This window comes from Danio rerio, chromosome 11 (assembly GCF_052040795.2).
Source record: "Danio rerio strain M-AB ecotype USA chromosome 11, GRCz13ab, whole genome shotgun sequence".
In the NCBI taxonomy this organism is placed as follows: Eukaryota; Metazoa; Chordata; class Actinopteri; order Cypriniformes; family Danionidae; genus Danio; species Danio rerio.
Genome location: NC_141031.1, coordinates 2,856,264 through 2,869,503, shown reverse-complemented (window position 1 = coordinate 2,869,503; position 13,240 = coordinate 2,856,264). Strand labels below are relative to the sequence as shown.

The 13,240-nt window shown below is 38.2% G+C and overlaps 1 protein-coding gene across 51 annotated transcripts in view; it reads right to left on the bottom strand.

Annotated features, from left to right (window-relative positions):
• The window catches only part of srpk1b (SRSF protein kinase 1b), a 66,170-nt gene that overhangs the window by 4,149 nt on the left and 48,781 nt on the right, over positions 1-13,240 (bottom strand). For 36 of the 51 annotated variants that reach the window (XR_015502109.1, XR_015502110.1, XR_015502112.1 and 33 more), the window contains 7 exon segments: positions 10,178-10,203; positions 9,648-9,864; positions 7,455-7,835; positions 5,355-5,455; positions 3,737-3,844; positions 3,215-3,284; positions 403-495 (listed from right to left, as the gene is read on the bottom strand). Coding sequence is in view for 7 of the 51 variants with exons in the window: in NM_001080669.3 (NP_001074138.3) it covers positions 403-495; positions 3,215-3,284; positions 3,737-3,844; positions 5,355-5,455; positions 7,455-7,835; positions 9,648-9,864; positions 10,178-10,203 (996 nt within the window). In the remaining 44 variants the exon portion in view is untranslated. 51 annotated transcript variants of the gene reach the window in all.

The window sequence follows — 13,240 nt, the reverse complement described above, 5'->3', positions numbered from 1 at the left end:
CCAATGTTAAGTCAATGGGGCTTCTAGGAATTTTCTGAGTTGTTTTTCGGAAAACCCAAAGTCGGATCAGTTAGAAAAGATATAGCAACCCGAGTCAGACCAGTTTGAAGGTTTGACGAAAGTTTGAAGTATGTAGCTTAAAAGGCTTAGGAGGAGATACACTTGAAAATTAGTCTCAGAAGAAGAAGTTTAGGTGAGATAACATGTTCTCTTTTCAAGCCAACATAACTAGGATATATGCAAAAAAAGGGCCACGACTTTAATGGCAGAGCCAAGATTCCACATTAATCAAGCGGAGAGGTTCACACAAAACCAGCAAACACTGTGAGCAAGCTCATCACCTCAGTGAAACACATTAGCAGAGCTATTCGTCACGTAGCATGTGTCCACTGACAGACGTACCTTTCTTGGTGAAGAACTCCTTGGAATATTTGCCATTCATGACGAGTTTACGAGGAATCTTCCCCAGCAGCTCAATGATCAATGCGATGTGATCTGTGTTCAGATGAAAGAGAAACATGTTGATTTAAAAACCGCCCACGTTTATTATGGAACAGTTAAAGATACAGCATTTATCTGCTGAACCTGACTGATCTATATTGCCTCTGCTATTCAAAAGAGCCCAGCCCAACAAAAGTCTCTCTGTGTGTGTGTGTGTGTGTGTGTGTGTGTGTGTGTGTGTGTGTGTGTGTGTGTTTGAGAAATATTAGATGACATAACACAGGTTTTTTTTTTTACAGGTTTTTTAGGGTAAATTTAAGACTTTACGACCTTTTAAGACCAACTAAAGTAAAACAATACAGAAATATGTTAATAATTGTATGTACAATTTTACATAATGTACATTAGAGCTTGAATACCTCTGATTCCGCCACATGAATGTGGAAATAACTTTAACCTTCTGATCAGATGGATTGTAAATCTGTATACCTGGCTCAAACCTTTAGCAATGAATACAACACTCTATGTGGACGTTAGACATTATATGTTGCAAAACACACACACAGATAACATATAAATATATATTAGTGCTTTTGGATAAGACGTTAAACCAAGATCCTGACTCTCCGGTCAATTAAATCCCAGAATGTCCTTCAAAAAGAGTAGTGGTTTAACCTCGGCATCCTGGCCAAATTTGCCCCGTCCTTTGTCCATCATGGCCTCCTAATCACCCCATATCATAACTGGCTTCATCACTCTGTCTCCTCTCCACCAATCAGCTGGCGCGATATATACGCCGCAGTCACGTCATCCAGGTGTATGCTGCACACTAGTGGTGGATGAGGAGATTCCCCCCTATGTGTAAAGCACTTTGAGTGCCCAGACAATTAGTGCCGGGCAAAGATAATCAAAAGTTTGTTTTTATATAAGATGTGTGTGTGTGTGTTATTTATGCTTACTACAGTGTGTACTGTATATGTAATGCACATACATAAAAACAAACTATTTCCTTAGATATTTAAATTAGTTTATGATGTGTCTCATTTACATGTGTATTTTATATCATACTATAAAAATAGTTTCGATTGTACGGATGCATTTATATATACATAATAGACATACAATTCATCTTGAATAATCTTTACCCTGCACTTGGCATGGGCTGGTATCCGCTTGTTAAGTGTGACGTCACGCGAAGCGGCTTCCGGGTCCAAGCGCTCTATTCAACTGAATGGGGAGACTCATGAAATGGCAATAATAAACGTTTACAAAGCGATTTAAGGCTTCCGAAAATCACGATCGCAGTATATATGTCCATGCCTAATATCCGATGGCCAGAAACTGATTCATATTTTTATAAATTGTTAAAATTTTGGTATTTGTTATGCAACAAGCCCAGAGATTGTTGTGTACACTATGACTTTATGTAAAATTAACTTTAATTTGTGACATGAATAAAAAGAGATCATAAACTAATGATTTTTCAACTCAAATGAACGGCGGCTTGGACCCGCAAACAGTATTACATACGTCACCACTTAACAAGCGGATTAGATTCTGACGATATGATAACCTTGGATAAAAATATTACGGATTTACAGTATCACGGTATTGTACTCACTGCTCTAAAATATATTCTTTTTAAATGTCTGGGCATAAGATTAACTTTTTTCCCCTTTGAAAACAATATATATATATATATATATATATATATATATATATATATATATATATTTATTATTATTTTATTTTTAAGATTTAAAATATTTTTGAGCAGTAAACATGTCAGGTTAAATAATGCATATGAATTATTGACTTGTGCTGTGTTCATTTGTTTCAAAAACACAGATTTATTTACAATTTAAAATAGCATCTTTGGATATCTTTTTCTGCTGGAGATACTGTCATTATAAAAAAAAAATAAAATAAATGTAAATAAAAAAATCTTACACATACCTTGGGAACGGTATTACACAAAATTTTGGCGATTTTAAAACCCTGACTTTTCCAAACCGCGGTATCGCTTGAAAATGTCTGATGCCTACCCAGCACACACACACACACACACAAATAAACTTTAATAATATATAAAACAACAATAAAAACTTTATTTTTACCAATTAAAATGTTTAACTCTGTATAGCTATTCATATACTCATAAAAACCTTCTTTAATTAAATAATATTATTCTGCAAAATATATTTGTATAGGTGGTTCATTCCGCTGTGGCGACCCCAGATTAATAAAGGGACTAAAGCCGAAAAGAAAATGAATGAATGAATATATTTGTACAACAAAAAATATATTATTACTGAATTATTATACAGAACTGCTGAATATATTTACGTTAAGACAAATACATTATAAGTAATCCCTTTACTTTTTCAGGTTTAATGACACTCACTTCATAACTAATTACACCAAACACTGTTCACGAGTCACTCCTTTAAACTGAACACACACAATAATACACACAAACATGATGTCCTTGTCCAAAAACAGCAGCGTTTTTTTTTTTTTTTACCAATTTCCAAATCTGAAATCTTTTTTTTTTCTTTTCAAGTTTGTTTTCATGTCCTCAACACACTTACATGTTCAGTTTAAATGACCTGGCGAGAATGCATTAAAACACTTCTCAGCCTAGTGTGAGCTCCACAGCGACAGCTGAAATATTACTCATTCAAGTGCTAATTAACATGCTCGCGGTGTGTTTTGCTCTTCGCATGTGATGTTTGTGATAATTGAGGACCTGCAACTGTTGGAGAAGATTTACCTTCATCTCTCGAGTAATCCTCTCCGGAGTGAGGCTCAAACAGGTAATCTCCGGTAGCCAGCTCAAACGCCTATAGAGAAACACACATGCGGACACTGAGGGCCTGTTCACACCTACTATTAAAATCTGTTTTTACTGATCTGATCACAAGTGGACAAAGCATGACACATTGTCGTTCATTACACATTGTAAAATTAACATGCTGTTAAAATGCAGAAAATAAATGTATTTATTCATATGTCTGTGATGCATATATTGCTTAAGGGGGCTAATAATATTGACTAGTGTTTCATTTTTAAATTCGGCTTTCATTCTAGCCAAAATAAATCAAATAAGACTTATTCAGAATAAAAATATTACTGTGAAATACTGTGAAAAATTCCTGAATCTGTTCAACATCATTTGGGAAATATTTAAAAAAGAAAAATTCTCAGGAGGGCGAATCATTTTGCCTTCAACTGTATTTAATATTTGTATTTTGCTAATAATTGTATCTGTATTTGTAACTGAGTTCAGACGCACCATGCAGGCGGTGCTCCAGATGTCTGCTGGAGTCCCGTATCCCGTTCCGATCAGCACCTCCAGAGAGCGATACTGCCGCGTCTGAATGTCATCTGTGAAGTGCTTGTGCTGATGATGACAAACAAGAGTTACCTAAACAACCAGTCACTGACAGTGAGGTGACAAATGAATACCTGTAGTCTCCTCAGATAATAAACAGGGCTGAGTACTGACAAAACATTTATAATCTGAATCACAAGCTTGTAGTTTAAAACATGCTGGTTCTGTAAACTAGGGCTGCCAGATAATGGACAAAAATAAGCGATAGGGCTGATCGTTGGAGCATCGATATTGCAATGTGTGTATCCGCAATAGTCACATTGCAGGATTAGATTTATTAAAGATTAAAAGATAAGGATACTATTAAATAATTTGAGTATTATTGTATAAAATGATGATCATGTTATTTTACGCTGGATTGTTCAATTTCTATATTTGACTACTGTTAGACTTTTTTTTTGAAATAAGCATTCATGTATGCTTATAATTTATTACATTTTATGGAGATGCACTGCATAGAAAAACACTTGATCTGACCAGTCTGAGAAATTATATTCATATTGCAATGTATATCGCAGCGAAACAAAATATCGCAATGTCAGATTTTTTTCAATATCGAGTATTGCAATAGCGATCTTTCTTACGATACATTTCCCTTGAAAAATGCTAATTTTATTAGCTGTTTTTAAATCATTTATTTAATTATATTAAAATAAGCGGGTAAAATATATATTTCCAGATCTAATTCAGTCTTTTTAAGATACTTTTAAGCCAATTTGGCGTCCCCAGGTGGTTCGGAGGTACTGTAAGTATAGTGAGGATCGCCTTTGTTTGTTACTGCCCCCTTTTATAGAAAGATTAAACACACAGGAAAAAACTTTATATTATGCCTCAGCATTTTTACAAGATGTAAAATAAGATGTCCCTAGAGTGTGTAGATGAAGTTTCATCTCAAAATAACTCTCTGAAACTGACTCTGTGGTTTTGATCCTAATTGTGCAATTTTGGTGACTGTCGCTTTAAATTCAAATAAGATTGTGTACTTTTCAAAAGAGGGCGGAGCTACAAATGCCTGTGTGTCAGCATAGTGGCAAATTCAAAAACAAGACTAAACGCCGACTATTTTTTTTTTTTTTATAATCCTGAATGATTGTAGCATGTCAGACTGCAGGAACATGGCTCACGTCACACTGTAAGATCTGCAGCTGTCAAAGTCAGACTGAAGGACAATGAGAGCTTAACGTCCTATGCTAATGAGGATAAATGGTCACTAATGGGCGGGGCTTTCTTCTGATGACACGTACAAACGGAGAATGTCAATCAAAGTGTTTCTGCAGACTGTTTTGATCAAGTCTGATTATAAAGAATAGAATTAATCAACGTTTATCATTACAAGATGGCTATATCCACACACTGCTGCCACACAACTGTGTTCAAACCCCTAATCTTAAAGGGATTTTTGCATTAAAGGCCCCCTTTAACAGGATAAAATGGTAAAATATAGGAGAATCTCAGGAAAAACAGGAGGATTGACAGGTGTGGATTTGTGTTGTAAATGCTGAGAAATTTCCAGACTCACCACCCAGCAGGCATTGCCCAGGTCAGCGATTTTCACCTGGATCTTCTCAGCGTTTAGCGGCTCCAGAGGGTTGACTAGCAGGTTTCCTGCTGCAGTTTTAGCTGCAGTACAAGAAAAGCATGAGAAAGATTTTTAGAGTCAATGTTAAACACACTGGATTCCTCCTGTTAAAGGGAAAGCTCAGCCAAAATGTAAATCCCGATCATTCACTCAAATCAAGTTTTTTCTTTTCTCGGATGAACACAAAAGATATTTTGAAAAATGCTGATGACACCCACATTATTCTTTCCTCTACTATGGAAGTCAATGTCAACCTTTTACCAAGCAGGACGTATTCCTGGATTAATATCAATGTTGATCCTGGAACAACATTCTAATCAGCCAATCAGAATTAAGGATCCGTTTACCGTATGTCTTACGGTTAAGTTTATGCACTTCTACATTGTTATCCAACTATTATTCCTCTCTGATTTTGGGAATAATTTACTGTCATGGTTGGGTTTAGGGGTAGGAATAAGGTATACATAGATGTTAATCCAGGATCGCATCATACTTGGCATAATCACGACATGTGGAAGTCAATGTGTACCATCAGAAATACCATTGCTTTCCAAAATATCTTCTTTTGCGTTCAATAGAAGAAACAAACTCAAAGTAGTGAACCAGAGTAAATGATTAGGTCATTTTCAATTAAGCCCTTTTTAGGTTGTGTGTGTTTTCGATTTATGAAGCACTGTGGATGTTGAGGCTAAAACACACCATTACAATATTTAATATCAGCCATGAAAAATGAGAGCATCGAATTAAAAACAGCAGTAAACGGTTGAAAACCTGCAGTGAACACGAAACCATATTCGACAGCCAATATTAATACAACAAGAAGCAAATGTAAAATATGATTCATCTTTTGGGGTTTAAAAGTGGGCATTTGCCATTATACACTACCTGACAAAAGTCTTGCCGCCTATTCAATTTTAGGAACAACAAATAATAACTTGACTTTTAGTTGATCAGAAAAAGCAGCTGATATGAAAGGCAAACGCCTCTCGATTACGCCTATTTTACCAAAATAAAATATGATCATGTCTTGATTAATTATTTCATTAGAACAGTAAGGTATGACTTTGCTTAGACAAAAGTCTTGTCCAGTATAGAATATAAAGTCCTGCTGCAGTGGAGACAGAATGAATATTGTGTCTGACTCCATCATGAGCTTGGAGGACTGCATCCATACATCTCTGAGTCAAATCACTGATTAATAAAGTCATCTGGAATGGCGAAGAAAGCGTTCCTGCAGGACTCCCAGAGTTCATCAAGAGTCTTTGGATTCATCTTCAATGCCTCCTCTTTCATCTTACCCCAGACATTCTCAATAATGTTCATGTCTGGTGACTGGGCTGGCCAATCCTGGAGCACCTTAACTTTCTTTGCTTTCAGGAGGCTGAAGTATGAGGAGCGCTATCCTGCTGGAGTATTTGCCATCTGGAGTATTTGCCTGCTGGAGTATTTGCCATCCACGCTGCAGATCTCTTGCACGCCAACATACTGAATGTAACCCCAAACCATGATTTCTCCTTCACCAAACTTGACTGATTTCTGTCAGAATCTTGGCTCCATGCGGGTTCCAGTAGGTCTTCTGCAGTCTTTGTAATGATTGAGATGCAGTTCAGCAAATTATTCATCGGACCTTCTGCCATTTTTCCAAATGATCAACTAGATGTCAAATTATTATTTGCTGCTCTTATAACTGGGATGGACAAGACTTTTGTCAGGAAGTGTAGATCCTTTGCTTGTAAATTTGTGCATTCTTACCACAGATGATGAATATAAACAGATTATTGCTTAAGAAAAAGACTCAATCATTTCCAGCTGATCTAAATTAGTGAAATATTTCCAAATAAAGCTATTCGGGTCATCTGGTGAAATTATCTTCATATCGCGATATACAATTGCAGCAAAGCAAAACAATCACAAAGTCAGATTTTCCAATATGGTGCAGTGTTAGAAACTCAAAGAAACACACAGACAGAGAGAGCGAAGTTAGTTAGTTAGTAAGCAGAAACAGAGGATGCTGTCCTCCAGCGAAGGCTCCACACTGACCGTCCTTCAGGCTCTCCTCCTCTTCTGGGACCGCCTGCGTGCCGGGCTCCGCCTCCATCTCCGCTCTGGGATCCTTCAGCTCCGCCGTCAGGCTTTCTCCATCCTGCACCCTACAGCCCTGAGACTCAACCATGCCACTAATCAAAGCTCCATTACCGTCAGCGGCGGACAGGCATGCGGGGCTGGGCTCGGTCTCTTCTGTGCCGTTGCATGCTGGGTAGGGGTTGGTGGGCTCGGAGGTCTCGTTGCCGCTGTCGTAGGGGTTAACAGGGGTCTCGTCCTTCATCTGCTGCTGAACGTCAAGGCTCTGCTCGTCTTCTGGGCTCGGGATGTGACCGTTGACGGATCCTCTGACCTGAGACCAAGCTTCTGAGGTGCCATCTGAGGAGGAAAAACATCAGTAAGTTTTGATTTCAATGCACAGCCTGTAAAAACACTGATGAAGATGGAAGCTGCTAGGGCTACACTACACAGTGCATCCGGACAGTATTGATAGCGACTCACTTCTTCCACATTAGTTTATGTTACAGCCTTAATCTAAAATGGATTAAATTTATTTATTTCCTCAACATTCTACACACAATCCCCCATTATGACAATGTGAAAGGAGAGTTTTTTAAATTGTTGCACATTTATTACAAATAAAAACCCTGTAAAATCAGATGTACATCAGTATTCACAGCCTTTGCTCAATACTTTGTTGATGCACCTTTGGGAGGGATCACAGCTTCAAGTCTTTCTGAATATGATGGCACAAGCTCGGCACACCTGTCTTTGGGAATTTTTGCCCGTTCCTCTTTGCAGTACCTCTCAAGCTCTCAAGTTTGATGGGAAGTGACGGTGTACAGCCAATTTCAGATCTTTCCAGAGATGCTCAATAGGATTTAGGTCTGGGCTCTGGCTGGGCCACTAAAGGACATTCACTGAGTTGAAGCCACTCCATTGATATTTTGGTGGTGTGCTTCGGGTCATTGTCCTGCTGGAAGATGAACCGTCGCCCCAGTCTGAGGTCAAGAGCACTCTTGTGCAGGTCTTCATTCAGGATGTCTCTGTACATTGCTGCGTTCATCTTTCCCTCTATCCTGACTAGTCTTCCAGTTCCTGTTGCTGAAAAACATCCCCACAGCATGATGCCAACACCACCATGCTTCACTGTGAAGGTGATGAGCGCTGCCTGGTTTTCTCCAAATGTAACGCCTGGCATTCACTCCAAAGAGGTCAATTTTAGTCTCATCAGACCAGAGAGTTTAGTTTCTTATGGTCTGAGAGTCCTTATGATGCCTTTTGGAAATCTCCAGGCGGGGAGTGTCTTCCGTCTGCCCACTCTACCATTCAGGCCTGATTGGTGGATTGCTGCACAGATGGTTGTCCTTCTGTAAGGTTCTCCTCTCTCCACAGAAGAACGCTGGAGCTCAAACAGAGTGACCATCCGGTTATTGACCACCTCCCTGGCTAAGGCCCTTCTCCCCCGATCACTCAGCTTAGATGGCCGGCCAGCTCTAGGAAGAGTCCTGGTGGTTCCAAACATCTTCCACTTGATGATGGGAGGCCGCTGTGCACATTAGAACTTTCAGAGCAGCAGAAATGTTTCTGTAACCTTGTGCCACTAGACAATCCTGTCTCGGAGGTTGCAGACAATTCCTTTGTCTTCATGCTTGGTTTGTGCTTTGACATGCACTGTCAACCCTGGGAGCTTATATAGACAGGTGTAGCCTTTTCAGATCATGTCCAATCAGCTGAATTGAGCACAGGTGAACTCCAATGAAGCTGCTGAAACATCTCAAGAATGATCAGTGGAGACAGAATGTACCTGAGCTCAATGTAGAGCTTCACGCAAAGGCTGTGAATACTGATGATTTTACAGCTTTTTTATTTGTAATAAATGTGCAACAATTTCAAAAACTCTGTTTTCACATTGTCATTATGGGGGATATTGTGTAGAATGTTGAGGAAATAAATGAATTTAATCCATTTTGGAATAAGACTGCAACATTAACGAATGTGGAAAGATGAAGACTTTCCGGATGCACTGTATATAGTTTCAGAATCAAAGTCAAATCTGCACATCGCAAGATCTCAAGCAATTTTAAATGAAGTTCGCCTAATTTCATCGGAAGTTCTTAAACAATTGCAACAGCGAGCACGCTTCTGCATTTCAGAGCGAGATCAACACTGAAGTGCATCCTCGCTCACCCAGTGTGGTCTCAGTGCTGATGTCCTGTAGCGTGTGACTGCTGGGCACTGACGGGGTGCTGTCGGGCGTCTCCGTTTCATCCTCATCTTCCTCTTCTCCTGCATCTAGCCCTTTCTCCAGTCCCTCGATCTCCAGAATCCTCTTCTCCAAGAGCTCCGCCTGACGCTTCTGCTTCTTCTTCATCTTTTTCTTCTTGTTCTTGGACATTTTAGTCGCCTAGCAGAGATAATCCAGTGGCTTTAGTGATTGTTAAATCCAGTCAGACTAATAATGCAGCAACATTTGCTGGAGTGTGAGCTGCTTGTGTGAGTTACAGATAATAAAAAGCTTTAAAGAGGACATACGAGGCTTTCCTTTTCCTGAGTAATATACAGTTGTAGACTGTATATTAGGCATCCTGTGAAAATGAATGCTTCACCATGTGCTTTTTAATGGAGAGATTTTTTAAAATACCATCATATGTCCTCTTTAATCCAACGCTTAAACCTGTATATTGTGTGTGATGTGCTACAGAACTCATCTCACTTACTTGTTTTGGGGCTGGAGCTGTACTCACTGTAAAAAAGACAGGATAAAGAAAGGATCGGGATCAGCATCTTTTCACAATCACCCTCATCAAAGCAGAAGATCGCTCAGTTTCTACAGAGAGTTCGTGCTCATGAGTTTCTCCAGAGATTATAGAGACTGGGGGAAATCTTTCATACAGAGGAGCACATGAGTCACGGCTCTGCATTTAGAAACATCCCGCAGACTTCACGTCACTCTGCGTAATCTATCAATACTGATGTTCAGTGCCGAGCTGAATGAATCTGAAATGACTGTTTTTCAGTTTACTCAAGGGCAGCGTCATAATAAGTGCGAGTGCATCATCTGCTACACCACAACAGTTGGAATCCGTCTAGACTGGACATGGGAAAAACACACTACAAATCTATTTATCCTCTTGGCCAACAGAGAATCCAGTTTAATAAATATAAATATTTGTTTATTAAGGGTGTCACGATCCTCCAAATCCTCGATTCGATTACATTTTCGATTCTAAAGGCACGATTCGATTTTCGATTATGAATAATTAATTAATTAATGACCAATTAATTATTTGTAGCCTACCGTTTAAACTACCTGACCTGCATGGTCTTTGTTTTACCCATAAACAAATCATACAGTAAATGAATAAAGGCAAGTTACATACATAATTACCACCTGTCAATCACTTTTTCTGCGGGACTCGTGAATAGGCAGTGATCTGTGTCGTTATAATGGCGTCGGTAAAAAAGACACACAACCAACAGGAACCAGCCGACAGTATCTGAGGTGTTTGCTAAAATGACTAAGTACAAGTGAGTGAAAGACTGAAGCAGTCCTCTGACTGCCTGGACCTGCTGTCTCGAGCGCATGGCTGTGTGTGCGTCTGTGTGGTCGCGTGATGTGCGTTTTCAGCGATAGTGAGGAAGGAGGGCTGCTCAGAAATGCTACACGCCACTGTGGATGTCAAATCGTTGTCGTTCTAAAATGCCATTTAAAAACAAAGACAGTGTAAACAGGGCCTGAGTGTGTACTTTTCACGAGTGGATTTGCAACGGGGGCGGGCGGAGGATCACGATGCCGGTGTTGTCTATCGGACGAACCGTACGTAATACGTACATAGCAGAGCTTGCAAAACTGTGTTTTTTTTGTCGACAACATGAACGTTGTCAACATAACTCACTGGAAATCTAAAATGCTTACACACCGGCGACTTTATTGAAAGAGGAGAGGGTTTAAGCTCTGTCGACGGGTCTCCTGCTTCTGCAGTTTAACAAGCACTTCAACAAGCCTGTTTTTTCCCGCTTGGCAAGCCAAGCTGACGTGACATGGGGGCGTGGCAGCATCGACGATTCTATTTTTTGATTCGATAATCAAAATTGAGCATAAATTTCGATCGATTTCGATTAAAAATCGAAATCGTGACACCCCTATTGTTTACTCATCATCCGCCATCCGTTACTTATCATTCGCCATGCCAAATCTAGAGTTTAAATCAATCATTATGGTGGGCTTTATTGTTTTTAATTTATATTAAACTCATATTAAATATAAAGTTAAAGACAAAATGATTAGCCCTAAGTGAAATTTAACTTGTTTTCACATGTTTCTCAAGTTATGTTTAACCCTTGTGTGCTGTTGTTTTCATCCACTCTGGGGTGATTTTAGCCAAAACTTTCTCTGTGTTTCAGCAAATGGAATGATTGTTGGTGACAAATCTGATTTTGACAGATATTTTGGGAAAATTCTTAAAAAATGTACAAATAAGAAAGGAAACTTAAACAGGTTTGTGACAAGTAAATGAAGAGTAAATGATGACAGGACTTTTGTTTTTGGGTGAACCATCCCTTATCATCCACATGCATCCCCAATAAAATCAATGCTTTAGATTAATCAAATAATCAATAAAGTAGTATAATAACCAACAAAAGAAGATACTTTGAAAAATGTTCTATTAACCAGTAACTACTGACTTCCACAGTAGAAACAAACAATATAGGATACAGTTTTTCCAGAGTAAATAGTGACAGAATTTTCAGTTTTGATTGAACTAACCCTTTACATATAATCGTAATTGTTTTTCTATCAAATCAATATTTTAGATCAGTCAAATAATCAATAAAATCGTTGATTAATCCTTTTTTTCTGTTAAACACAAAAGAAGATACTTTGAAAAATGTTGGAAACCGGTAACCATTGACTTCCACAGTAGGGAAAACTAAAAATATAGAAGTAAATGGATACAGGTTTTCCCAACATTCCTTAAAATAGCTTATATTGTGTTCAACAGAAGAAAGAAACTCAAATAGGTTTGTGAAAAGTGAAGGATGAGTAAATTACCCAAAAATAAAAACAAACTGATATTAACTACCCTTTTGTTATGTTTGGGGCTGTTTTTGCCCCATTGGCTTCCATTATGATGACATTTTTTGATTGCGAAGTCATGGCAGCATATTATCATGTATTCTTGACTGTTAGTGGTTTTCACTATATGGAATAGGTCAAATTTGCAATGTGAAAAGATGTGAACAATATGTCGAAAATGTATCGTTATCATATGCGATTTATGTCTGCGTATCCCAGACATGTAAGATAAATTGCATCAAATTACATAAATTGCAGTTTTTTCTTTGTAATTTTTGCTAAATCTCTGCAAATGTTTTATACTCGAGTTAATAATATACACAAGCATTTGTTTATAATAAAAAAAGAAACCACATCTCAATGAATACTCTATACAGTGTTTTTTCCTCTAAGACAGTGGATCTCAAACTTTTTTCATAAAGTAAAAAATTGTCCCTCCAAGTACCACCATATGACCAGCATTGAAATACAGTAGCATAGTAGGCCTAAATAAGCAGCTCCAGAGTTTGAAAAAGAGGCATATTCATTACTATTATTAAAAAAACAAACAAACAAACAAACAAACACAATTAAAATGTCAACGTTTAAATTAAAATATGCTTTTAAAAGTTCATTAAAATGATAGGCTACTGTTATTGAAAAGTAAAAAAAAAAATCTCCTGTACTTAAATGTAAAGTGTTAACCTATAGTATCCTATTCATC